Here is a 27,990-nt window from a genome sequence, read left to right as displayed (position 1 = left end):
GAATTTGAAACAGAAATTTGGCAGTTAACTGCTCTCTGCTGTATTCTCCATGGCAACGCCTCTACCAGAGTCCACTTCCCAACCAATCAGCACTCTCTTGTCACGTGCTATCAATTGTTGCTTCATCTTGTGTAGATGTCCTGATGAGTGAAAGATGGAAAGTTTCAATAAGGTGTCCCTTTTTGAACAATTCTTAAGTCACCACCAAACTACTAATTATTATTTGGTTCATAAATGTTAATGACTAATCCTCTTAATTAACAATTGTCACTGATTGTTTAGTTTATATTTCTCTTAATCCTGATGAATGTTAAAAAGGCACCAACTAAAACATTTTTTTCCTGCTCAATTTTGCTTAATATGAGTATTTCCCACTACAGTTACAATTTGATGTTTCCTCCTATCCACTACAATTATAAACTCAGTGCGAGAAGGAAAGGGTTTTAAAAGATGCTAAAAGGCATAGTTACCAAGATAAATCCATTATTTGCCTAAACAAACGAGAAAGTTAATGGCTCCTTCCGTTAAAGCTCCTGTGCAAGCTTGCATCTGATTACCAGATTGTGAAACCACCATCTGAGCCACCACTAAGCCAGTCGCTCTTTCTCTGAGTCACTACGACGTTATTGCCTTGCATGGCTGCGATTTGAGCTGCATTGGGAGGGCAGCCAGGTGGAGGTGGCTAAATCAGGAGAGAAAAACAAGAGTTCTTTTTAAGAGCCAAGCGCATCTTTAACCAGCATATGTTCACAATTCAGCTGCAACCCTCTCCTCTCCAGCTCCTCTGACACCCACACAAGTCCCTTCTTTTAATCGCCAGAGGAGATCATCTGGGTGGGGAAGCAATGGGTTGGAATTAAAAAAGCTTCAGTCTTGCGAATGGCGAGCCAATTCAGCCACTTGCCAGTGTTTCGCTCGGTAAGGCACAGCCTGCTGCCTGTTCCACATGTGTACAGGTGACACTTTGGCTATAGAAGCCCTACAGTGCGGAAGGAGGCCATTCGGTCTGCACCAAATACAAACCCATCCTAGCTCTATCCCCATATATTCACCCTGATAATCCCCTGACACGAAGGGACAATTTAGCATGGCCAACCCATCTAACCTAAGAGGCAATTTAACATGGCTAATACACCTAACTTGCACATGTTTGGACACTAAGTGACAATTTAGCATGGCCAATCCACCTAACCCGTACATCTTTGGTCTATGGAAGGAGAGCAGAGCAGAGCACCCGAAGGAAACTCACATAGACGTGGGGAAAAAAGTTGCGGACGCTGCAGTCACCCAAAGCCGGAATTGAACTTGGGTCCCTGGCAGAGGCAGCAGTGCTACCCACTATGCCATCGTGCTGCCACTATCATTGACCAGAGTAAGACATCATGAGATTGTAGGCGATGCCACTGTTAGCCCAAGGTTTGGGGGGTGCTGCCACAATATTCTGACAATCCAGTTAAAAATGGGTTTTCCTTACTGCCAATCTGATTCAAGTCTACAAGGTTTACGGTGCTGTAACAATGAGAAACCCTTGTTAAGGAAGCCACTGACAACAAGAATAATATGAAAGTGGCTTTAAATTGCTTTGGTGTCACTATGAACAATTTTATTTTTCTGCGGGCTTTGTGTTCTCAGTATATCAGCACCATTGTCCAGGTGATCAGGTTTGGCAGCATCAGAATGGTATCATGTACCTGCACATGGCTAGCTCTATGATCACATTACCAACACTTCCACAGTTGGCAGGATTAGGTTTGCCCCCAGTCTATACTGAGACTTGTTGCACTCAGCCTATGGAAACATCAGCACAGCGCCTGCTGGTCCCATGATTGGAGCTTCGAGGCAAAAAGGTGTATCAATATAATGGGAATCAAATTATTCCTCCAACACCTCAATGTAGGTGCAACACAGCAGAGAAGCTGCCTTGGAGGGGTTACTGTTTATAGACCGTACTCACGTCAGTAACTGATTTGGTTTTTTGATACACTAAAATATGGGGAAAGGAAACCGTAGGGATACAATATAAAAGGAAAATACCACAGGAAGGAAATCCATCTTTTAAACATCGTGTGCAATTGTCAGGAAAAAGACAAGTACATTTCTGTAGCTTGAGGATCCCAGGATATGATACTTATACAAGGCACTAGCTCATCTCCCGGGTGGCACAGTGGTTAGCAGTGCTGCCTCACAGCGCCAGGGACCTGGGTTCAATTCCCAGCTTGGCTCACTGTCTGTGCGTACTCCACACATTCTCCCTGTGTCTGAATGGGTTTCTTCCAGTTTCCTCCCACAGTCTGAAAAAAATGTGCTGGTTAGGGTGGATTGGCTGTGCTAAATTCTCCCTCAGTGTATCTGAACAGGAGGGTGGCGACTAGGGGATTCTCAGTAAATTCATTATAAGAACAAAAGAACCATGAGGAGTAGGCCCTCTGGCCCCCCGAGCCTGCTCCGCCATTCAATAAGATCATGGCTGATCTTTGTGGACTCAGTTCCACTTACCCGCCCCGCTCACCATAACCCTTAATTCCTTTACTGATCAAAAATGATCTGTCCTGCCTTAAAAAACAATGAGGTAGCCTCAACTGGGCAGGGAATTCCACAGATTCACAACCCACTGCAGTGTTAATGTAAGCCTACTTGTGACACCAATAAATATACTTTAGTTTGAACACTGCTTTGTATGGTGCCTAGGACTAATATGGAGGTGGAAATCATGGCTGAAAAAGCAACTAAACCACAAGAATTGGGCATTTAAGCAACTGGGTTGGTGTGAAATTAAAGATTAAATAAGTTAGACATGTGGAGATGCTGGCCTTGGACTGGGGTGGGCACAGTAAGAAGTCCAACAGGTTTATTTGGAATCATGGGCTTTTGGAGGGCTGCTCCTTCATCAGGTGAGTGGAGAGGTTGGTTTCACAAACACAGCACATTTAGACAGAGACACAATTACAAGATAATTGCAGGTTGGAATGTGAGTCTTTACAGGTACAGACAGCACGAGCGCAGAGAGGGATAATCACAGGTTAAAGAGGTGTGAATAAGATAGAATGGAGTAAAGAAGAGAGTAATGATACCTAAACCAGGGTTCCTGTTCTTGTATGTGAATACACTGAGAATAGTGAACAAGACTGGGGGTCACGGGTACAGATTGTGATGTGGAAATATGTTGCAATGAGACCTGGCTCAATGGAGAGCAGGAGTGTGTGTGTGTTAAATATTCCTGGGTGTAAGGTGTTGAGAAAAGATGGGAAAAGGGTGAGGGATGCTGGTTTTGGTTCCAGAGAACATTGCAGCGTTGGGGAAAGGGGATGTTCCAGAGAGTTCACAGACAGATTCTATTTGGCTGAAGCTGAGAATCGGAAAGGGTGGAATGACATTGCTTAGTGTGGAACCTAGACCACTAACTAGAGAGATTGATATCGAAGAACAGATTTGTGGGGAAGTTGCAGAGAGATGCAAAAGTTATAGAGTAACTATGATGGGGCTTCAATTATGCAAAAGTAGACTGGGACAGTGGGAGTGTAAAGGGCAGAGAGGGGCAAAAACGGTTCCCATTGCAGCATGTGTCCAGTACACCAAGAAATAATGTACCTGATGAACCTGGTTCTTGGAGACTAGCTAGGCCAAGTAGATTAATTGGGGGGGGGGGGGGGGGGGGGGGGGGCGGTGGTGGTGGTGGCATTTAGGAGACAGTGATCATTATATCATAATGTTTAAGATGATGGTAGAAAAGGACATTAGGCAATCCAGGAGTAAGATAATTAACAGAGAGAGACACAATTTCAAGTGGGGGAAGAACAGAGGTGGGCTGGTTTGACTGGAACAAAAGGTTGGTGGAAAAAACTGCAGCTGAATAATTGGCTACGGCGGTGATTATCCCTTTAAAAGGGTCAATCTGCAGAGTAAGGGTCATATGACATGGGAAACCAATCAGGGACCAGGGTGGGGCATCACCCCAGTAAGCATGGGCTTTTCTATCTGAACCTTCTGAGAAGCTGGTTGCAGCCACTGTATAGCCTGTAAATAAAATGTGTTGCTGCTTTTCCCTTAACTGGTGAGCAAGAATATTGGCGACAAGGATAAAAGCGACAAATTCTCTCCACCTAAGAATACACCTTCAAGCACTGGCCTGCAAAACGCATAGTGAATGCTGATGCACTTAGTTGCTGACCTTTGCAAAAGAGAGTGTTGTGCCTCCCCCAGTACCGCAGGAAATTGTCACAGTGTTGCATTACTTGGACACATTGATCTGTTTCACTGAGACTGGCAAATACTCAACCAGTCAGATCCACTGCTGCCCAAAAGTGAGGCACAGAAGACTAATGAGTCAGTTTCTAAAGAGATGAAACCATATTTTTATAAGAAGAAGCGAGTGGAGCTGCCATGATAGCATCATACTTTGGGGAGATAGAGTAGGCATTCCTGTACCAGGAAGAGAGCTGCTCCTCACTGAATGACACAGTGCCCATCCAAGTATATTTATGATGAAGACGCTCACCAGTAGGTATGTCCGATGGCCTGGCATTGATGCCAACATTGAGAGTCTAGTTGAAGTGCCAACTGCAACAAAGGTTGCCTACTGCAGCCCCACTGCATCCTTGGGAACGAATCCATATGGATTATATTTGGTCCATTCATGGGCACAATGTTTCTGCTCCTTGTCAGCACACAAAGTCAAAGTCAACGGAAGTGTTTGCGGTGACATCTCCGACGTTGCACACTACAGTTGAGAAACTACGCTCATAACTATGCCTGAAGCCACAGAGTTTGATAACAGAGCAGCCGCCACGAGTGCTGAGTTTCAGAACTTCACTGCTCTCAATGGTATCAAGCACCCTACCACCCAACATCCAACAGACTTGCCAAGTGAGCCATCCAAACCTTTCAGTCTGGCCAAAAGAAGCAGTGAAGAGGAAGCCTAGAATTTCACAGTTCCTTCTGGAGCACTCCACCTGCAATAAGGGGAATCCTGCCAGCAGAGGTGTTGATGAACCAACATCTCAGAACGAGACTCAGCCTCGTGTTTCCAAATTTGCCAGGGAGGGTACAGGCTGCCAAAACAGTCAGAAGGCAAAGCGGGATTCATGTAAGTCGACACGGTGATTTCTGGTGGACGAAGGCTGTGTGAGGACTTTTGGGTGTGGGTCAAATCGGGTCCTTGGAGTTATTGTATCCGAAAAGGGGCCCGTCTTATCAAGTGGACGCTGGAGGCAGGATCATTCAGAAACGTGTGAACCATTTGAGAGAGGGGGAAGTTACCCCCGCAGCCAGTGCTGCCACCTGAAAACATTGTCAAGTACCCACATACCACGCCATCCTGTTTCTGCCACAACTGACGTCCCCATGGATGGAACTGAGATGCTTTACCCAAAGAGGCACTCATGATTGCGGTTTCTACTGACAGCACTCCAGTGGAAGCAGCCCAGACAGAGGAGTTACGCTGCTCCACTAGCAATCAGAAAGACTTCATTTATAACGGATTAGATTCATGTGTTAAACGTTCAGTTATTGGGGACTGAGTAAACTGATTGTTAATCATATAAAAGAACTTAGAGGGGGAGGAATGTGGTGGTCCCTTTAAGAGTCGATCTGCAGAGTAAGGGTCACATGACTTGTGAAAGCAATCAGGGACCGGGGGAGGGGGAGGGGGGCGAAAAATCACCCCATTAAGCACAGGCTTCTGTATCAGAACCATCTTGGGAGCTACCCGCAGCTACAAGGCTACAAACCTTTGTGGAGCCTTTACCTGTAAATTAACACAGACACGGGGAGAACATGCAGACTCCGCACAGACAGTGACCAAACCCGGGTCCCTGAAGCTGTGATGCAGCAGTGCGAACCACTGTGCTGCCTGGTCTATGATGATAATGCTGTTGATACGTACATAGACTTTCAGAAGACATTTGATACAATGCCACACAACAGATTTGAGAGAAGTTCTAGCTCATGGAATAAAAGGGACAGTAGCAACATAGATACAAAATTAGATGAATAATAGGATAGAGAGAGAACGGTCAGTGGATATTTTTCAGGCTGGAGGAAGATTTGTATGCTGTGTTCCCCGGGGTCAGTAAAGGGACCCTCGCTTCTCCTGATATATATTAATTCTATTCCTGGAGTGCAGGAGATCATTTCAAAGTTTTCAGATGACATGAAACTTGGAAGTATTGCAAACTGTGAGGAGGACAGTACAGAACTTCACAAGGACACAAGACAGGTTGGTGGAGTGGGCAGATAGGTGGCAGAGGAACTTCAATGTGGAAAAGTCTGAGGCGATGTATTTTGGCAGGAGAAACATGGAGAGACAGTGTAAAATAAGGGTACAATTCTAAAGGGAGGGCAGGAGCAGAGGAACCTGGGTATATTTCTCCATAGATTGGGAAGGTGGTAGGACAGGTGAGGAGAGCAGTTAATAAAGCATATAGCATTCTGGGCTTTATTAATAGGGGCATAGAGTACAAGAGCAAGGAGGTTATGCTGAACTTGTACAAGACACTAGTTAGACCTCAGCTGGAGTACTGTGCACAGTTCTGGGTGCCACACTATAGGAAGGATGTGAACACACTGGAGAGAGCTCAGAAGAGGTTTACAAGAATGATTCCAGGGTCAAGAAACTTCAATCGTGAGGAGAGATTGGGACTGTTCTCCTTGGAGAGAAGGTGGCTAAGAGATTTGATCGAGATGTTCAAAATCATTAGGGGGCTAGATAGAGTAGACAGGGAGAAACTGTTCCTGTTTGTAAAAGGATTGGGAATGAGAGGGACACAGATTTAAAGTGATTTACAAAAGCAGCAAATGTGATGTGAGAATAATTTTTCACACAGGGAGTGGTTGGGGCCTGGAATGCGCTGCCTGGGAGTGTGGGAGGGAGGTTCAATCAGACTGATCAATATGAAGGAAAGTTGTCAGCCAATAAGAAGGTGAACATAGAGCGAGGATGGTGCATGTGGATTAAACAATGGTTTGGAACGGTTAATGATGATGGCTGTTTCCAGCTCAACATTGCCCTGTCACTAAAGGAGCGAGAAGGGGGAGTTGGTGATTATTTCTCATGATGCATCATTCTTGAAATAGCATTTGGAAGTGAGGAAGAATGTCTCTGAGCTTGTTCTAAATGTAGGCCGCGTTCTTTGCGTTGCGAGTTGTCACTGGCAGTAATTGAACGAGACAGAGTAAAGTAAGATGTTTCTCCAGAAAACTGGCTAGCTCAGTATCCACTGACATAACAGTCTCTTTCATCTGTGTGTGATTAAGACAGGAAATGATATTGAATGTTTGTTTGGATTAAAATGGGGTAACTTGTCTGCTTCCTTGCATCTTTGTAAAAACTTGACGTCTGTGTCGATATGCGCAATCTTCTTGGGGATCCTCTCCACTTGGATCCTGCAGTTTGCAGTGTCGATGGTAGTCACATCGTGGATTAAAATGGAACAGAGAATGGACAAACAGACCAGAGGACAAGCACACAGTGTATTTTTTCATATTTAGTATAGTAGTTTAGAATGACAGTCGGATGGTACAGTGGTTAGTACTGCTGCTTCGCAGCGCCAGGGACCTAGGTTCGATTCCCGGCTCGGGTCACTGTCTGTGTGGAGTTTGCATGTTCTCCCCGTGTCTGCGTGGGTTTCCTCCAGGTGCTCCGGTTTCCTCCCACAGTCCAAGAAACGTGCTGGTTAGGTGGATTGGCCATGCTAAATTCTCCCTCAGTGTACCCGAACAGGAGTGTGGCAACTTGGGAATTTTCACAGTAACTTCGTTGGAGTGTTAATGTAAGCCCTACATGTGACTATTAAATAAACTTTACTTGTCCAAAGATGTGCAGGTTAGGTGGATTGGCCGTGCTAAATTCTCCCTCAGTGTACCCGAACAGGAGTTTGGCGACTAGGGGATTTTCACGGTAACTTCATTGCAGAGTTAATGTAAGCCTACTTGTGACACTAACAAATAAACTTTAAACAAATAAATAGTATTCAAACTATTTCAGGTGTAACAATTGCTTTTTTTAAAAACAAAAAATTGTGGTTGCTTGAGTGTCTCATTACTCAAACTAAAAATTTCTAAGACAACCCGAGGCACATTCAATTCAAATTTATCAGAGTGAGCACATTGGGCGTGGTTACAAAATATAGCGCGTCACACAGTCACGGCTGTCGAGAACACTTACTGGGAGATTAGGAGTCGCTCCTGTCCCAAACCTCGCTCCGGCGTCATACCCTCCATTCACAATCACAGTTGAAGGTGGAGCGAAGGTGTGTGGCATTGTATAGTACCCCATGGGCATGGCTGCCGCATTTGGACGCACTTGCATCTGGGCTGTGACTGGCACATAGAAAGCGCCCGGGTAGCCAGCACCCATGTTGGGTGGAGCTTGGATATATCTTGGCTGCTGATGAGGCTGGGATGCAAACAAATTCAATTATCATTTTACAACAAGTCGACAAAGTTCGAGTACCGTGCTACCGGAGGCTGTCCGAAACACACACACAGCTGATGCTGGAAACACCAACAGGCCCACGTACATTTGTGAAGGTTCAAATCTCGACTCTGATCAGGTGAACGCACTCCAGATAAAGACATCTCTTTGCCTTTTTCAAGTGCAGATAGATCTAACGCTTGCTGCTTTGAATTCCAGGGTTTTTGGCACGCGAGTTCTGATCAACACCTTCAGCCGCTCTATTCGGGGCTGTCGTGGCAAAGTCGCTGAACAAGTAGCGAATGCCCCGCGGGCAAGGGTTCAAATCCCATCAAGACAGCTGGTGGAATTTAAATTCAATTAACAAAAGCTAGATTATTAAATTAGTTTCAAGGCCACCATTACTGAGACTATCGCCAATTGTTATAACACCCCTTCTCGCCCCGCTGGATCCCGGGGAATCTCAGCGCCGTGCGCCCCGCTGGATCCCGGGGAATCTCAGCGCCGTGCGCCCCGCTGGATCCCGGGGAATCTCAGCGCCGTGCGCCCCGCTGGATCCCGGGGAATCTCAGCGCCGTGCGCCCCGCTGGATCCCGGGGAATCTCAGCGCCGTGCGCCCCGCTGGATCCCGGGGAATCTCAGCGCCCCGCGCCCCGCTGGATCCCGGGGAATCTCAGCGCCGCGCGCTCCGCTGGATCCCGGGGAATCTCAGCGCCGCGCGCCCCGCTGGATCCCGGGGAATCTCAGCGCCGCGCGCCCCGCTGGATCCCGGGGAATCTCAGCGCCGCGCGCCCCGCTGGATCCCGGGGAATCTCAGCGCCGCGCGCCCCGCTGGATCCCGGGGAATCTCAGCGCCGTGCGCCCCGCTGGATCCAGGGAATTTTAGCACCATGCGCTCCACTGGATCCGGGGAATCTTAGCATCGTGTTCAGGATTCAGGGAATCTTAGCGTTGTGCGTTCCAAGATCCGGGGAACCTTAGCGCCATGTGTTTCAGATCCGGGGAATCTTAGCGCCATGCGTTCTGACTGATCAGGGAAATCTCAGCGATGTGCAGGTTAGGAGAGTGGGCAAAGTGGCAGATGGAATGCAATGTGGAAAAGTGTGGGTGTACCGATATCACACTGAACTGACTGATGTCCAATAACAATCCTGGAACTCCCTCCCTAACAGCACTGTGGGTGTACCTACACCACATGGACTGACTGATGTCCAATAACAATCCTGGAAATCCCTCCCTAACAGCACTGTGGGTGTACCTACACCACATGGACTGACTGATGTCCAATAACAATCCTGGAACTCCCTCTCTAACAGCACTGTGGGTGTACCTACACCACATGGACTGACTGATGTCCAATAACAATCCTGGAACTCCTTCCCTAACAGCACTGTGGGTGTACCTACACCACACAGACTGACTGATGTCCAATAACAATCCTGGAACACCCTCCCTCACTGTGGGAAGATGCGAGTGAAGAAACAGTGGGTGTTTAAACTAGAGCAGCTGAGGAGGTTGTGTACTTAGAGAACTAGAATGTGGAGTTACATATATAACAGATACAAAGTTCCACTCATCGCCGTTCATCAGGTTTAAGTATCTGTGTTAAACATGACCATCGTGCATCATACAGAGACCAAACTCCACCCCCCCACCCCAAGTCCCACTCATTGCCCAATTTTACTCCACAGTCAACCTCCCTTTCAGTCTAACTTTCAACTTGCTCCTGGCTGGGGGGAGAAAGAAATTAAGTTTCTGAACTGCAATTGGTTCAAAATGCAAACACCGACTAAATTCAACAGCCCGTTAAAGCTGTTACAAAGTGCTTCTCCCCTTGAACCATCCAAAAGTTGACTCACCTCTGCATAAGACGGCGGAGCTTCTGTGTAAGGTGGAGGAGCTTGGGCAGCGGGCATATAGTTTGGCGGAGCCATAGCTGGCCGCTGGACAGGGTAGCTTGGCTGCTGGGGATATGCTGCTAAAAGATGAAGAGGAAAGATTACACGCACAGACACACAATTCAGAGCAGCATTATATTACATTTAAAAATACTGATGACTAATCAACCCATTCGCCTTTTTCCCAGGGTAGGGGAGTCCAAAACTAGAGGGCATAGGTTTAAGGTGAGAGCGGAAGGGGAGCGGAGGGTCACCTGTTTCATGCAGAAGGTGGTGCGTATATGGAATGAGCTGCCACATGGGGTACAGTTACAATATTTCAACAGTACATGGATGGGAAAGGGATATGGGCCAAAATGGGGCTAGTTCAGTTTAGGATACCGGGTCAGGATACCTACCTCCCAAGTAGGGAGGTCTTGCTGCGGCTGTATAGGGCATTGGTGAGGCCGCAGCTGGAGTACTGTGTGCAGTTTTGGGCGCCGCACTTACACAAGGATATTTTGGCCTTGGAGGGAGTGCAGAGGAGGTTTACTAGGCTGATACCGGAGTTGAGGGGGTTGAGCTATGAGGAGAGGCTGAATAAACTAGGCTTGTACTCGTTAGAGTTTAGAAGAATGAGGGGAGATCTCATTGAGATGTATAAGATGATGAATGGGATGGATAGGATAGAGGTGGAGAGACTCTTCCTGCTCAGAAAGGATAGTAGGACTAGGGGGCACAGCCTCAAGATAAAGGAGGGGCGGTTTAGAACGGAGTTGAGGAGGAACTTCTTCACTTAAAGGGTGGTGAATCTCTGGAATTCTCTGCCCTTTGAAGTGGTGGAGGCTGCCTTGCTAAATATTTTTAAGACGCGGGTTGATGGGTTTTTGATAAGAGGGGATTAAGGGTTATGGGGAGAGGGCGGGAATGTGGAACTGAGCCACGACAGATCAGCCATGATCTTATTGAATGGCGGGGCAGGCTCGAAGGGCTAGATGGCCTACTCCTGCTCCTATTTCTTATGTTCTTACGTCAGCATGGATAAGTTGGGCTGAATGGCCTGCTTCCGTGCTGGACGACTGATGTGCTGTAGAGTCTATGGGTGGGATCTTACAGCCTCGCTCAACCTGAGATTAGGGGTAGGTTTTTCACTCAGAGGGTGGTGAGCGAGTGGAATCGGCTGCCATCGGTGGTGGTAGAGGCGAACTCGCTGGGGTCTTTCAAAAGACTTCTGGATGAGTACATGGGATTTAATGGGATTGGGAGTTACAGATAGTTCTATGGCTCGGTAGGTATGGATATGATTGGCGCAACTTGTGGGCCGAAGGGCCTGTTTATGCTGTAGTGTTCTATGAGATTGGAAAATCCCACCCGAGTTCAATAGACGTTTCCATTGTCCACCACTCCGATTCCGTGGCAGGCGGGACGGTGGAATTCCAGCGTGTGTCTGGAAAGTTAGGATAGAACATACAGGATTAGTGGCATCAGTACTGGAGATAGTGGGGGCTGTACTCTTGGGATGGTTTACACCTGAACTATCCATGGTTCAGTAGAGAAGTGAGGCAAAGCATCAAGCTTGAGTATATAACTGTGCAAAGATGAGTGGCAGGTGAGAATATAAAGGGCAGCAGGGAATAGTTTATCAGGAGAAAGAGATTAGAGTATGAGAGGAAGATAGCTAGGAATGTAAAAACAGCAAGAGTTTCTACAGGTATTTAAGAAGGAAAAGCGTAAATAATATGAGCGTTGGTTCTCTAGATAGTAAAAATGGGGAGATGGTCATGGATAATAAGGAAACGGATGGAGAGAATTCAAAAACATTTCCGCAATAGTCGGAAATCAGGAGGTGAAAGGGAGTGAGGAACTTGATGAAATTGATGAAATGGCAATCACTGAGGAAGCAGTACTGAGCAAACTGCCGCCATGGGCTGACAGGCCTCTAGGTCTTAAAAGAGATGGCTAAAGAGGTGGATGTGTTAAATTTCTAACGTTGGCCAGATAGTAGAAAGGCTCCAGCAGATTGAAGTGTCGCAAATGTAACTCCTCTACTCGAGAAGGGTGTGAGGCAGGAAACTATAGGCCAGTTAGCTTGGCATCGGTCATGGGGAAGATGGGAGAATGGATTATTACGGAGGATAGAGCCAAGCACTGAGAGAAACTGAAGATAAGAGTCAGAATGTGAAAGAGAAATCACGTTTAACTAATTTATTAGAGTTCTTTGAAGGGGTCACATGAGCTGTGGATAAAGGGGAACTTGTAGATGTACTGTCCTTGGATTTCCAGAAGGCATTTGATGAGTGTAATGACTTCAATGAGACACTGGAGGTTGGCCTCTTGGAGTATGAGCTCCCTGATTGAGGTCATAATTGTCTGTCCAATTAGGAAGTCTCATTGTGTATATAAAAGTGGGAGTGTCAGGTCTTCTGGCACTCCGCATTGCGATTGTGTACCTGAAGTTTTACGAATGGAATAGTTTGTAAATAAAGGGAACCTGGTGAAGGGACACCAGCCTCAGAGGACTTATTTCAGTGGCAATGAGGAAAAAGAATGACCTTAAGAACAGCCTTAAGAACGCATCAGTGGAAAGCCATTTTCAAGCATCATACCTCTGTTGGGGAAACTTTTGGACCCAATATGTGGAGCGCCTGTGTTACTCTTTTTTTTGGGCTAATGACATTCAGGCAGATGAAAAGCAACAGGTCCTCAGAGCTTGCGGACCAGCAACATTTGCCGTTACTCTCAGCTTAGCCTTCCCGGAGATCCCCGAAACCAAAACCTTCCAAGAATAATTGGAATGAAGAAATGTCAGCAATATTATTACGGGCGGAAATTTGTGATCGTTACCGGAGACGAGCAGTTACTGGGAATACTGAGAGAGGACACGGCAGTATCACCAATAGCATCGGCTCGAACCCAGTGGTGCCCATTATTATTTGCTGCTTACACCTATCAGTGGAGCACCAGCCAGGAGGCTGAATGGCAAATGCAGATGCCCAATGTAGGCTACCTTTAGCAGACATGCCACCAATAGTACCCCAAGTAGAAGAGACACTAATGGCTACAAATTTTCTGGCTACCCTCCCAATGATATCCATCTTTGGACGCAAAAGGACCCTGTACTGGTGAAGGTTAAACACTTAGTACTGACAGGAGAAGTGGAAAGGCCAGTACCGCCCCAGTTCCACCCCGTGGCAGAGACAGCAGACGGAATACTGCTGGCGGGGGCACGAGTGGTTGGTTCGAGTCAGAACCGCTGTGCCATACAGGCTGGATCACATCACAGACACCCAGGAGTGTCCAAACTGAAGATGCTGGATAGACGCGAGGTTGGGTGGCCTGGAACAGACACGGACATAGCAGAGCTTGTAGGTCAGTGGCAGGAACGCCAGCAAGGACAAAAGCTGCCACCAGCAGCTCCCCTACACCCGTGGGAATGGCTGGGTAGAGCATGGACTCGGGTGCACGTGGATTATGCAGGCCCATAGATTCAATGTTCTTGGTCACAGTGGACAGCCACTCCAAGCGAATGGATGTGCTTTGGGTGCATTCAGCAACAACGACAGAGACACACCGCACCTGGTTTGTGACACACGGGATCCCAGAGGTGCTAGTCTCTGACAATGGGCCTGCCTTCACCAGCCAGGAGTTTACCCGATTCACAAAAGTCAAATGGGATTTGTCATACCAACAGGGCACCATGCCATCCAGCCTCACGGAGGGCACAGCCAGGAGTATCTATGGACACCAAACTCTCCCGCTGGTTATTTGAGTGTAGTACAACTCCCCACCCCCTCCAAACCGCGATGGGAATAGCACCTGCAGAATTGCTCATGGCCAGATAACTCTGCACCAGGTTAAATCTTACTATTCCTAAAGCTGGGGTGGGAACAGGTGGAGAAGTAACAAGAAGCCCACTGCAAAGGCCAAGACAATAGTAGCCGGGAGAAAAAAAATTAAAGTTTATTTATTAGTGTCACAAGTAAGGCTAACATTAACACTGCAATGAAGTTACTGTGAAATTCCCCTAGTCGCCACACTCTGGCGCCTGTTCGGGTCAATGCACCTAATTAGAGGCTGGTGATTAGTCCAGCATGGTTAGCTGGAACAAAGAGAGAGAGAGAGAGAGAGAGAGAGAGAGAGAGAGAGAGAGAGAGAGAGAGAGAGTCAGAACCGGGGAAGGAGTCACCCAGAAGGAGGAGGAGATCACTCGTAGGAAAAGAGTAAGGGCTGTGGTGAGCAGCCGGGGGGTGAAAAAGGTGACCCTGTGTAGCAGCAGTGTCTGGTCAGAACGGCTCAAGAGCTAAACTTGTCCTTGGGAGTTGGTTTTAAAGTGCAGACTTGGGAATCCGGGAAAAAAAAACAGAATCAGGAGCCAAGACTGAAATCCAGGCAAGTGAACAGGGTCGAGGCAGTCCGAGTTGGAGCAGCTTTGAGGGAGTTCAAACTTGTTCTTTGAATGAGAAAAGTTTGGTAATCTACTGAAGCCAATCTCTCCCCATAAGGCTGGGTCCATGTCCCCTGTGCAGCAGTGAATGGGAGAGGGACCGATTGCTGCCTGTAAGTCACTGGGGCCATCGTGGTGCCTTTTATTTGTAAAAGGTTCCCCCATGTCACGGCTAGCCTGGCCTTCATATCTGCCAACCTCAGGAATTGGGAGGTCTGATTGGAAATACTGATATGATAATGGAGACCACAGCTTCCGCGGCCACCTCCACCTTCAAGGGGTGGCCATTATCTAACAATTCCACCATTATCTAACAATTCCACCATTATCAGGCAATTTTCCTTGTTACAACTGGATAAGAGCAAATTACTGCAGATGCTGGAATCTGAAACCAAAAGAGAAAACGCTGGAAAATCTCAGCAGGTCTGGCAGCATCTGTAAGGAGAGGAAAGAGCTGACGTTGCAAGTCCAGATGACCCTTTGTCAATGCTCTTTTCTGTCCTTACAGATAGTGCCAGACCTGCTGAGATTTTCCAGCATTTTCTCTTTTGGTTTCCTTGTTACAATTCGATTCAGTTGCAGTGTTCCTGTCTCTGGAAGGGGGATTACCTGCATGGCTCGCTCAGGTACTTACCTTGGCTTTCTCCCTAGGTAGCACACAATTTGCTTGTTCCTGAAGCTCTACCGTGACTGAGTCCTTTTACCCTTTTAGTCTCCCTAACACTGGCCCTGCCAAATTGACCCCAATCAACCTAACAAGTATATCTTGGGAAGAAACAGGAGCACCCGGATGAAACCATGCAGACCACGCAATGTTGGTACGTGGCAGAATGACCTAACCATCCAAAGGAAACTGTTGGCAGAACCCAATTTGGATTTTTAACAAACTTTGAGATAGCCTTGTCACTTGAGAACACAGAGAAAGGGGCTCAGGAAGTACAAGGGGCACCAGGCAGCAATGTACTTAAAACTCACTATCGTATCCGCTTCCACTACCTCCCCCGGCAGTGAGTCTTGACAAATAAATAGGATGGGAATAGAGGGATATGGTCTCCGGAAGGGTAGGGGGTTTTAGTTCAGTCAGGCAGCACAGTTGGTGCAGGATTGGAGGGCCGAAGGGCCTGTTCCTGTGCTGTAATTTTCTTTGTTCTTTGATCACAAGGGGCTTTTCTCCAAGTCTACTGGCTCATTAGAAGTTTTTAAGTCAGGGGCATCCAGATAGGTCAGGCTTTAAAAAAAAAAATCATACAAAGTCAAGGTGTCAACAATCTCACTTTTTGTTTTTCGTCTCCTTCAATGATGTTAGCGCAAATGAAGTAACCTGTGCCCTCAGTATATTGGGCCCAGTCTCTTCCACTGGTGTCATAAGGCTCGAGTTTCCTGAACAGAGGCATAATTGCTTTTTCTTATTGGAGAAACTCTTGACATTTGGAGGTTGTCCAGTGGGAAAAATGGAGAAAATAAATTATCCTCATCGCCAGTGTAGGAATTCAGCCAAACACCAATTTCCAGTCACCAAGGAAAGGTCCCGCATTTTCAGCTTACTGTCAGGTAGTCTTTATCTCAGGACCTACAACTCCAGTCCAGGTAAAGTAACAGGTTTAAAGCCCCCCCCCACTGGCTGCTTCCCATTGAGTGAGCAGTGGCTCCCCCAATCAGGGAACTTGTACTCCAAGAAGCCCATTGGGAGATCTATTAATGACCGCCTGTGGGCATTGTGGTTGTCAGAACACCCACACATGGGACCTCCCACCCAAACCACCCTCCTCACCACAGGCCACAACCTCCCACTGTCAGACTGCACCGCCACCCCCCCTCCCCCCAGACTATCCTCAATAACCTCTTCAGCTGCTTGCTTACATCCTTCACCCCAAGCTAGTGCTGTAACAAAAAAAAGGGATGTAACTTCCTTGTCTCTAATTCTCCTGCCTTTCACACAGGGTCTTGAGAACTGCTGGACTGTTCTCACCCAGTCTGAGTCAGAAGAGGGCAGCTTTACAGAGTGGACGTGGAGAGGATGTTTCCACTTGTAGGAAAAACTAGAACCAGAGGGCACAACCTCAGGGTAAAGGGACATAAGAACATAAGAACATAAGAAATAGGAGCAGGAGTAGGCCATCTGGCCCTTCGAGCCTGCCCCGCCATTCAATAAGATCATGGCTGATCTGTCGTGGCTCAGTTCCACTTTCCCGCCCTCTCCCCATAACCCTTAATCCCCTCTCTTATCAAAAACCCATCAACCCGCTTCTTAAAAATATTTAGCGAGGCAGCCTCCACCACTTCAACGGGCAGAGAATTCCAGAGATTCACCACCCTTTGAGTGAAGAAGTTCCTCCTCAACTCCGTTCTGAACCGCCCCCCCTTTATCTTGAGGCTGTGCCCCCTAGTCCTACTGTCTTTTTTGAGCGGGAAGAGTCTTTCCACCTCTATCCTATCCATCCCATTCATCATCTTATACGTCTCAATGAGATCTCCCCTCATTCTTCTCAACTCTAACGAGTACAAGGACGATCCTTTAAAACAGAGATGAGGAGGAATTTCTTCAGCCAGAGAGTGGGGAATCTGTGGAACTCTTTGCCGCAGAGGAGGTTGGGTCATTGAGTGTCTCTAAGACAGAGATAGATAGGTTCTTGATTAATAAGGGGATCAGGGGTTCCAGGGAAAAGGCAGGAGAATGGGGCAGAGAAAAATATCAGCCATGATTGAATGGCGGAGCAAACTCGATGGGCCGAGTGGCCTAATTCTGCTCCTATGTCTTATGGCTTCACTTCCAGGTATGTAAATAGGAGTTGAGGGGCAATCTGACTCCAATTGCCCCTCTACGCAGTTACGAGGTAATATACCCACATAGACATTGTTAGAAAAGATGGAGAGCGCTGATTCTTCTGTCTGGAAGTGTCACTTCAGCAGGAAAGCCCATGCTTGCTACCAGGTGAAAAACACTAAATATTGTGGGTGTATCCTCCTATTGATAGTAGACCAAGTTTGAGGTACACTGCACAAGTCAAAGATTGCTGAATATAGCATGGGCAGCAAGAGAGAGAGAGGTCATACTTACATTTTCTCTCTCTCTCTCCCCCCCCCATCATCCAAGGATGACTATGATTAGATTGAGGAGTGGGAGCAGGTGAGGGCGGTCCCACCCAGCTGTACGATAGTGGAAAGGTATTGGAAGAGAACGTTGTGGTCAAACATGTCAAAGGCTGCAGACAGGTCAGGAAGGACGAGGGGGGGAGTTTACCTTTGTCCCAGTCACACTGGAGACCACAGAACCAACAGACACTTAGCAAACAATTTTGTGGTGGAAAATACTAAGCCCAAGGTTGTTGCTACACCCAATGAGGGTATTGGCAGGGTGGGTGTGGAGAGGGTGCTTCCTCTTGTGGGAGATTCTAGAAACAGTTGGGGGAGGGGGGGGCTCATTAAGACAGAGATGAGGAGAATCTGTTTTCTCTCAGAGGGTGGGTGAGTTTCTGGAACTAAAAGTTAAAGTTAGTCACAAGTCAGGCTTATATTAACGCTGCAATGAAGTTAGTGTAAAATTCCCCTAGTTGCCACACTCTTGTTCAGGTCAATGCACCCTAAGCAGCGCGTCTTTCAGAACTCCCTTCCTCAAAAGGCTGGTTAGCACTGCTGCCTCACAATGCCAGGGACCCAGGTTCAATTCCTGGTTTGGGTCACTGTCTGTGCGGAGTCTGCACATTCTCCCTGAGTCTGTGTGGGTTCCCTTCGAGTGCTCCGGGTTCCTCCCACAGTTCAAAGACGTGCTGGTTAGGTGGATTGACCCGAACAGGCGCCAGAGTGTGGCGACAAGAGTAATTTCACAGTAACTTTATTGCAGTGTTAAGGTAAGCCTTACTTGTGACTAATAAACTTTAGGCAGTGGAGGTAGAGTCTTTGCATTTTAAGGCAACGATCGATAGATTCTTGGTTAACACGGGGGGGTGAAAGGTTATCAAAGTATCAAAGTGAATCAGATCAGCCCTGATCTTATTGAATAGTGGAGCAAGCTGGAGGGGCTGAGTGGCCTTGCTCCTGATTTGTATGTTCACATGCACACTGACTGGAGTTAAAGTTTCGATCTTCTTTCTCGTGTTGCCCTTTAATACTTTTAAAGGGGACACAAGTCTCAGAAATCAACCTGCTACGGCCTCAGTGATTTTGCAGATTTTAAAACCAGATTGAATTTTATTAAACCTCTTTTGCTGGCAAAGAATGATCATTTTTCTTCAAGTTTATTGCACACAGTTTCTTGCGTAAAATTTGTTTTGCTTGTCGACATTGCAATTATCCTATTTTATTCCCCTCAGCTGGATTTCCTGTATCCGGGAGGTCACATCAGCAGGAAGCAAAACGACAAACTATGGCTGCTGATGTCTGTATACTTACTGACGAATGGAAAATATATTTTAAGTCAATATTCCCAGATCAGGAATAGCATGAAGCAAGAAGAGCAAAATTCCATTTACACTGTGCGCTACAAAACCAATTCCACTTAATCAAGATTCAGCTTACCATTTTGCTACAGGTAGCACGCAATGAAAATCACCCTGTGCGTTAAAATAGCACTTCCTGTTATCAACGTGATATTTCTATTTCTCTCAGCAGTCATCCCAATCACCTGAGTGCGATTGGCTGAATTTAGAATCAATCTATGGCCACCGGGGGGGGGGGGGGAGAATTTCACAACACAAACAACTCTTTGGAGGAAGCCCGAGTTTCACGCAGCAATCTTTGCAGCAAGGAAAATATTTATACTTCTGTCTGGTTTCAATCAAATCCCTGTCACAGATCCAAAGAGGTACAGGGGTTTGCAAATCCAATGTGCTCACATTTCCTTCACTTCTAAAGTCTCTTTCAAAAAGATCCATCTTAAAAGTCAATGTCAAAGTTTATTTATTCGTCACAAGTAAGGCTTATGTTAACACTGCAATGAAGTTACTGTGAAATTCCCCTAGTTGCCATAGTCCGGCACCTGTTTGGGTCAATGCACCCTAACCAGTATGTCTTTCAGACTGTGGCAGGAAACCGGAGCACCCGGAGGAAACCCACACAGACACGGGGAGAATGTGCAGACTCCACACAGACAGTGACCTAAGCTGGGAATTGAACCCGGGTCCCTGGAGCTGTGAAGCAGCAGTGCTAACCACTGTGCCACCACTCTCCCCAAGTACTAATCTCCCTTTTGAAATTCCTTCTTCCTTCAACATCTCCTGAGCCCAAGGCCGATCGAGACCCAAGAGCTGTCACTACAGTGCAGAAGGAGGCCATTCGGCCCATTGAGTCTGCACCAACCACAGTCCCACCCAGGCCCTATTCCAGTAAGCCCATGCATTCCCCTGCTAATCCCCCTGACACTAAGGAGCAACTTAGCATGGGCAATCCACCTAAGCTGCACATCTTTGGAGTGTGGGAGGAAACCGGAGCACCCAGACGAAACCCGCACAGACATGGGGAGAAGGTGCAGACTCCGCACAGACAGTGACCCAAGCCGGGAATGGAACCCGGATCCCTGGCGCAGGCTCTAACAGGCTCTTCTAACCCCTTACTTATCAAATGCAGAGAAAAAACTTCAGAATGGTGAAATTTAGTCTCCCTTGGCTGGGATTATACTATCATAGCCACCGTTCCCACTTCCCCTTCTTCCAAAAATCATTTGTACCTCTTCTGTATTCACCTAGCTTTTAAAAACAAAAATCGAGCAGCATAATCTTGTGCTGCAACTCATTAACCCTAGGAACTCAACACTGAGAAATCTTTCCTTCCCTAAGCTCTAAAGGGATGTCACAAGACACACAATATGTGATAAAACTGACGTCATTGGGAATCTGGGGAAAAGCTTTCAGCTGGCAGGACTGATGCCTAGCGCATAGGGAGATGGCTGCTCGAGGCCAAGTAATCTCACAGCAGATATACTTCACGGCAGCACCCGAGAACCAACAATTTTCAGCTATTCCTGTTTGCTGATGATTACATGTACAACTCCTCAGACATTGCTTCGGGGCAGCATGGTAGCACAGTGGTTAGCACTGCTGCTTCACAGCTCCAGGGACCTGGGTTCAATTCCGGCCTTGGGCCACTGCCTGTGTGGAGTCTGCATGTTCTCCCCGTGTCTGTGTGGGTTTCCTCTCACAGTCCAAAGATGTGCAGGTTGGATGTATTGGCCATGCTCAATTGTCCCTTAGTGTCCCAGGATCTGTAAATCAGAGGGATTAGCAGGGTAAATGTGTGGGGTTATGGGGACAGGGCCTGTGTGGGATTGTAGCCAGTACAGACTCAATGGGCCAAATGGCCTCCTTCTGCACTGTTGGGATTCTATGATGCTATAAAAATGGCCTGATTTTGTGCTAGTACTAAGGCTGAAACTGGCAATGTTTGCCATCTCTGTCTCTCTGAAAATGACACTAATCTCTCGAGTCCATGTAGACACAGATAAAGAGAAATCCAGAAGTTGCTGTTGGCAAAATTTAATTTTACAGAAAGCAAAAACACATGCAAGAGTGAAGGGATTCAGTGCTTTTTACTTCCTTGTTTGCTGGCTGCCTTTACCTCAATGTGATTGGTTGGTTATCCTGTTTGAGGACATCACTATCATTAGAAGGTTAGAAATGTTATCAGCTTGGTACCAGATGCAAACTGGCAGAAAGAAAAGGTAATACTCATGGCACTGAGGTTGCCGAGATTTGTGTGGGCAGCTTTCAAGGTCAGTGCTCAAGTCAATCCACCCTAACCTGAACATCTTTCGGACTGTGGGAGGAAACTGGAGCACCCGGAGGAAACCCGCGCAGACACAGGGAGAACATGCAGACAATGACCCAAGCCGACAATTAAACCCAGGTCCCTGGCGCTGTGAGACAGCAGCGCCAACCACTGTGCCGCCCCACTTCACTGCTGACTGGGAAACCGAGGTAAGTGAAACAAATCTGTGTCCATCTACAACAAGACCTGGGCAACCTTCAGGCCTGTGCCGATAGTGGCAAGTAACACTGATGCCACAGAAGCATCAGGCAATGATCTCTTTCTGGGGAAGACGGTGGAACAATGCTAATGTCACTGGACTAGTAATCCGGAGGCCAAGGCCAGTGCTTTGGGGACATGGATTCAAATCCCACCATGGCAGTTGGTGGAATTTAAATTCAATGACTAAATCTGGAATTGAAAGCTAGTCTCAATAATGGTGACCATCGATTGTTGTGAAAAAGACCCATCTGATTCACTAATGTACTCTGAAAGAAGGAAATCTGCTGTCCTTACCTAGCCTGGCCAATGCACGACTCCAGACTCAAGGCAATGTAGTTAGACTCTGAACTGCCCTCTGTAATGGCCTAACGAGACACTCAGTTCAATGGCAATTAGAGATGAGCAACAAGTGCTGGCATTGCCAGGAATGCCCACTGAGTGGCATTTTTTAAAAATTGCCAACGAGAGAATCTAACCATCTCCCCATGACAGTACCATCACTCCACTATCCCCAAAGGGTACCATTGACCAGAAACTTAAACTGGACCAGCAATATAAATACTGTGACTACAAGATCAGGGGCCAGGACTTCTGTGGCAAGTAACTCACCTCCCGACTCCCCAAAGCCTGTCCACCACCTACAAGGACACAAGTCAGGAGTGTGATGGAATACTCCCCACTTGCCTGGATGGGTGCAGCTCCACACCATCCAGGACAAAGCAAACCAGGTACCATGGCTATAACGGGTACTCAAGAAGCTCGACAAACTTCCTCAGCAATAGCTTCAAACCTGGGTTGTGCGTGGGAATTCCCTCACCTCTAACCTGACTTGGACATATATGGGCCCTTCCTTCACTGCTACTGAGTGCAAAGCCTAGGACTCCCTATCTAACAGAATCATCAGTGCAACTCCTTCGCAGGGAGTGATCAAAGGCCCACTCCTATTTTCTAAAAACTACGGATGGGGAATAAATGCCACCAATCTCCAAATCCCAAAATTTAATAATCTTCAAAGAAAACAGCTGGTTAAGGAAAGCAGAATATAAATCAGGTTCAGCCAGGCAGCAATACCAGTCAGTGAAATGACCCAAACATTATTCTCCAGTCCAACATCACTGCAGTGAAACCTCTCAAATTCACTCGAGCTGTAACACTTGCTATGACAGTAGGTAAAGCTCCATTTACAGAATTGTGACTAACAAATCACACTAACATTCCATACGCTCCTACATTACAACTGACACCACAATACACACTCCATTGAACAAAGAAAAGTACAGCACAGGAACAGGCCCTTCGGCCCCTCCAAACCTGTGTCGATCATGATGCTCTAACTAAACTAAAGACCCTCCTGCCCTTACTCGGTCCGTATCCCTCTATTCCCTCCCTATTCATGTACCCATCCAGATGCCTCTTAAATGTTGTTAATGTGTCTGTTTCCACCCCCTCCTCTGGCAGCACGTTCCAGACACCCACCCCACTCTGTGTGAAAAACCTCCCCCGCACATCTCCCTTAAACTGTCCCCCTCTCACCTGGAACCTGTGCCCCCCCCCCCCGTGTAATTGACACTTCCACCCTGAGGAAAAAGTCTCTGACTATCCCCCCTGTCTCTGATCATTTTGTAGACCAGATCTCCCCTCAGCCTCTGTCTTTCCAGTGAAAACAATCCCAGTTTATCCAACCTCTCCTCATTGCCAACACCCTCGAGACCAGGGAACATCCTGGTGAATCCTAATTACACTCTCTCCAAAGCTTCCACATCCTTCTGGTAGTGTGGTAACTACACACAAAACTCCAAATATAGCCTAATCAAGGTTTTATATAGCCATGATATTGGGTGCAAAGCACTCTGAGTCATATCAAGGATGTGAAAAGCACTATATAAATGCAAGTTCTTTCCATGCTAATAATATTTTTTAAATGCTAGCAACAAGCTGAACCAGTTAGCCACAGGGGACACAGATTAACAATATGTACCACAGTCTCCCAGCATTATAAACAGCAAATCATTTCTGATATTGACTTCAATTCGTTTTTAGACCAAGTGTTGGTCAGACAGTACGTATTTAACAGGATGTTCTTGGCAGCACAAGCTAACTTGTCAATCTGACATTTGCAAAACAGTCAGTCAACGACATATCTCCCATTATGGCTTTTAACGTAATGAAACGTCACTTTGATAGCTCAACAAGCTTTTCTCTCCCCCTGCTCTCCCCACCAAAAGAGGTGGATTGCTGAGTGAAAAGCCGCACTGATTCTAGAGAGAAGAAAGTGACGGGAAGGCAAGCAGGGTCTCCGGTCCAGCTACACCAAGACTGGCTGGGATGTCCTTCCCTGTTTGTAAAAGTATCTTGGCCTTGGGAAACAGGGAAATTCCCTCCCTCCCTCAAAAAAAAGGGTGGAAAGAAAATGCACTGGCATTCCAATCAGGTAAAGGACTCATCTCAGAAAGAAATGTAACCGGGGAAGGGGGGGGGGTTGGATTCATTTCGATTTACCCAAATGGGAAGCAAGTCTATATTGAAGCCAATGTTCTAACATTCGCCCAAGCTTCAAGGCAGCAGTCCCCTGTTGGTTAAAGCTCCCCCCCGCTTACCTTTCTTACTCATGCTGCCGATTCCTGCTTCCTCCAAGCTGAGAGTGCTTTCGATCGCAGAGGTCCCTGCTTACTTCCTGCTCAGGGTGACGTCCTCGCGTCCTGTGCCATTTCAAGGAAACCAGACGCTTAAAGGGGAAATGAATGTTATCAAATCATTCACATGACCAATTTTAGAGGCGGGGGGAGGGAGTTGTTTGTATCCACATGGAGCTGAACTGTCTCTTTATATGCAGAACTGTCACTACCTGGAGATGGATAAGACCTGCAGGTACCTTTCCCAGAGCATTCCATGTATACAATCAGCTGATTATTCAGGATGTAGAGATGCTGGTGTTGGACTGGGGTAAACATAGTAAGAAGTCTCACAACACCAGGTTAAAGTGCCACAGGTTTATTTGTAGCACAAGCCACGAGCTTTCAGAGCGCTGTTCCTTCGTCAGGACAAAGGGGCAGCCAGCGCTCCGAAAGCTAGTGGTTTGTGCTACAAATAAACCTGTTGGACTTTAACCTGGTGTGTGAGAGTTCTTACAATCAGCTGCACAGATTGCTGAATGTCCACTCAGAATTCAGCTTGGTCAGAGGCAGCAAAAAAAAAATCCACACTGTGGAGGGCAAAATCAGACAAGTTTTTGATCATTAGAATTGTTAGGAGGAGGCTTTTCAGCCCATCATATCTAGTACTAGCTCTTCAAACGAGCATCATGACTTAAGGTTATTAGTCACAAGTTGGCTCACATTAACACTGCAATGAAGTTGCTGTGAAAAATCACCACACTCCTGTTCAGGGACACTGAGGGAGAATTTAATACGGCCAATGCGTCTAACCAGCACTTCTTTCAGACTGTGGGAGGAAACCGGAGCACCCGGAGGAAACCCACACAGACATGGGGAGAATGTGCAGACTCCACACAGACAGTGGTCCAAGCCAGGAATCGAACCCAGGTCCCTGGCGCTGTGAGGCAGCAATGCTTACCACTGTGCCACCCATGACTTAGTGCCACTCCCCTGCCTTTTCCCCGTACCTCTGCACATTGATTCTATGAAGGCATTAGGTGATTAGTTGAATAGAAACAGAGGTTTACAGCATGGAAACAGGCCCTTCGGCCCAACTTGTCCATGCTGCCCTTTTTTTTTTAAAAGCCCCCAAGCTAATCCCAATTGCCCTCTTGAATGCCTCAATTGAACAATCACAGTCTTCTATGGGAAAGCACGTGCAGCTATCAGAACATAAGAACATAAGAAATAGGAGCAGGAGTAGGCCATCTAGCCCTTCGAGCCTGCCCCGCCATTCAATAAGATCATGGCTGATCTGTCGTGGCTCAGTTCCACATTCCCACCCTCTCCCCATAACCCTTAATCCCCTCTCTCATCAAAAACCCATCAACCCGCATCTTAAAAATATTGAGCGAGGTAGCCTCTACCACTTCAACGGGCAGAGAATTCCAGAGATTCACCACCCTTTGAGTGAAGAAGTTCCTCCTCAACTCCGTTCTAAACCGCCCCCCCTTTATCTTGAGGCTGTGCCCCCTAGTCCTACTGTCCTTTCTGAGCAGGAAGAGTCTCTCCACCTCTATCCTATCCATCCCATTCATCACCTCATACGTCTCAATGAGATCTCCCCTCATTCTTCTAAACTCTAACGAGTACAAGCCTAGTTTATTCAGCCTCTCCTCATAGCTCAAGGGTAATGTCCAACATGGTCGAATAACCCAACAACTATACGTTGCTAATATCCACCTTGACTCAATTGGCAATACTCCTGCTTTTGCATTAGGTGGACATTAATTCAGGCACCAGTGGAGAGATTTGAACAAAAAGTCCAGACAGTACACAAAGTCAGAGTGCTGAAATGCCAGATGATTTATCAATTCAGGTGGACATAAACACTCTCATGATACTCTGAATAAAGGGGGTGTTCTTGGTGTTCTAGCCAATATTTATCCCACAATCAATACCACAAAAGAACTATCATGGAATCATAGTACATGAAGAAACTGCAATTTGCAAATTAGCTGTTGTCTTTCCTGTGTTACAACAGTGACCACCATTCAAAAACTATAATTAACTGGAAAATGCATTGGGACACACTGGAGTCATTAACATGGTTACAGAAATGCAAGTTCTTATCAACAATCATCCACACTCACCCCCTCGCTCGTCCCCGCACACACTCACCCCCTCGCTCGTCCCCGCACACACTCACCCCCTCGCTCGTCCCCGCACACACTCACCCCCTCGCTCGTCCCCGCACACACTCACCCCCTCGCTCGTCCCCGCACACACTCACCCCCCTCGCTCGTCCCCGCACACACTCACCCCCCTCGCTCGTCCCTCCCCTCTTGGTAACACACAGTAGGGAATTATGTCAGAGCAAGGCTGCTCAGTCACAAGAGTGATTGCAAGTGACAAGAGCGGTGTCAAGAAAGACTTCAGCAGTGGAAACAGACTGAAGGTTTCTCTCTCCTTTTCTCTCTCTTGGAATAGCAATATCACCCACTTCAAGAAGCCAACTCCACCAGAAACCTACCAACGAACCAAGATCTTGTAGTTGTTGTAACATCTGTATCTGACTGCATCCAAGAAAGCAGCAAACCTAAGTGGGCTGACACCAAAAGAGAAAATGCTGGAAAATCTCAGCAGGTCTGGCAGCATCTGTAAGGAGAGAAAAGAGCTGACGTTTCGAGTCCAAATGACCCTTTGTCAAAGCTCAAAGGCACAGAAAGTGGAGATATTTATACTGCAGGGGGAGGGAATGAAAGATGAATCATAGCCACAGAAACCAGGGGAAAGGCTGCTAATGGCAGCCCATAGAGAGAATAGAGAGGAATTGCTTTGATGAGCACCTTCGGTCTGTGCGCAATGGGGACCCTGACCTCCCGGTTCCTTGCCGTTTTAACACACGATCCTGCTCCCGTGCCCACACGTCTGTCCTTGGCTTGTCGCAATGTTCCAGTGAAGCCCAACGCAAACTGGAAGAACAAAGAACAAAACAGCCCGGGAAACAGGCCCTTCGGCCCAACGAGCCCACGCCGCCATTTTAACACCACTAGTCCCCCCCCTCCACCCATGACCCTTATCTAATGTTTTATGGCCATCCACATTGAGGGAAACTAATTTTGGGACAATTTATTACTGCCAATCAGCCTAATAGCACATTTTGGGGTGTGGGAGGAAACTGGAGCACCCGGAGAAAACCCACACAAGCACGGGGAGAATGCGCAAACTCCCACAGACACCGGCCCAAATCCATGTGTCTGCACAGCAAACAGTGATAGTCACTGAGCTGTCGTGTTGCCCAGTATCTGGTCCAGTTTAAGCGTACACTAACGACATGAAGCACTAGGCCAATCTCGAACAACCAAGAGCAGCCCCAGTACGACCCATCGTGTGTATGCCCCTCGTTGGACACGAGGTGGACTGACTTAAAACCTGTGAATGAAAAGAGAAAAAACATTATTATCATACTATACCCATTTACATTACCAGGGACGCCTCAATGCTAATGAACCTTATTTAAAACAATCTCCTATATCCACCCATCTCCAACCCACTCATGTGCCTGTCTAAGTAACTCTTAAACAACTCCAGCGTGCCTGCCTCCACCGCCTTACTTGGCAGAGCATTCCATACCCCCACTACCCTCTGTGTGAAAAACCTCCCTCTAATATCTGTGTTATACCTCTCCCCCCCTCACCTTAA

General features: G+C 47.1%; 1 protein-coding gene across 3 annotated transcripts; it reads right to left on the bottom strand.

The window, feature by feature from the left end:
* Positions 1-64: 64 nt before the first annotated feature.
* Positions 65-24,409, bottom strand: dazap2 (DAZ associated protein 2). Of its 3 annotated transcripts, none has more exons than XM_080217927.1 (4): positions 24,289-24,406; positions 10,270-10,385; positions 8,162-8,392; positions 65-682 (listed from the first exon to the last, which is right to left on the bottom strand). In XM_080217927.1, the coding sequence occupies exons 1-4, from the start codon at positions 24,299-24,301 to the stop codon at positions 554-556; spliced, it is 489 nt and encodes a 162-aa protein (XP_080074053.1). In that variant the 5' UTR covers positions 24,302-24,406; the 3' UTR covers positions 65-553. The 3 variants fall into 3 exon arrangements, with proteins under 3 accessions (XP_080074053.1, XP_080074052.1, XP_080074054.1); XM_080217926.1 differs by having other exon boundaries at positions 66-682; positions 10,270-10,388; positions 24,289-24,409; XM_080217928.1 differs by lacking the exon at positions 24,289-24,406 and adding an exon at positions 12,894-13,057 and having other exon boundaries at positions 66-682; positions 10,270-10,388.
* Between the last annotated feature and the right edge of the window lie 3,581 nt (positions 24,410-27,990).

This window comes from Carcharhinus amblyrhynchos, chromosome X (assembly GCF_965287045.1).
Source record: "Carcharhinus amblyrhynchos chromosome X, sCarAmb.v2.hapA, whole genome shotgun sequence".
NCBI lineage: Eukaryota > Metazoa > Chordata > Chondrichthyes > Carcharhiniformes > Carcharhinidae > Carcharhinus > Carcharhinus amblyrhynchos.
Note: the sequence above shows the minus strand (reverse complement) of the source record. Positions and strands in the feature narration are given on the sequence as shown.

Coding starts and splice junctions, on each gene's coding strand:
- dazap2 (XM_080217926.1), bottom strand. Junction 8,393..10,269: donor CTCCGCCGTCTTATGCAGAG/GTGAGTCAACTT, acceptor TTTGCATCCCAG/CCTCATCAGCAGCCAAGATA. Junction 683..8,161: donor GAGCGACTCCTAATCTCCCA/GTAAGTGTTCTC, acceptor CTCCTGATTTAG/CCACCTCCACCTGGCTGCCC.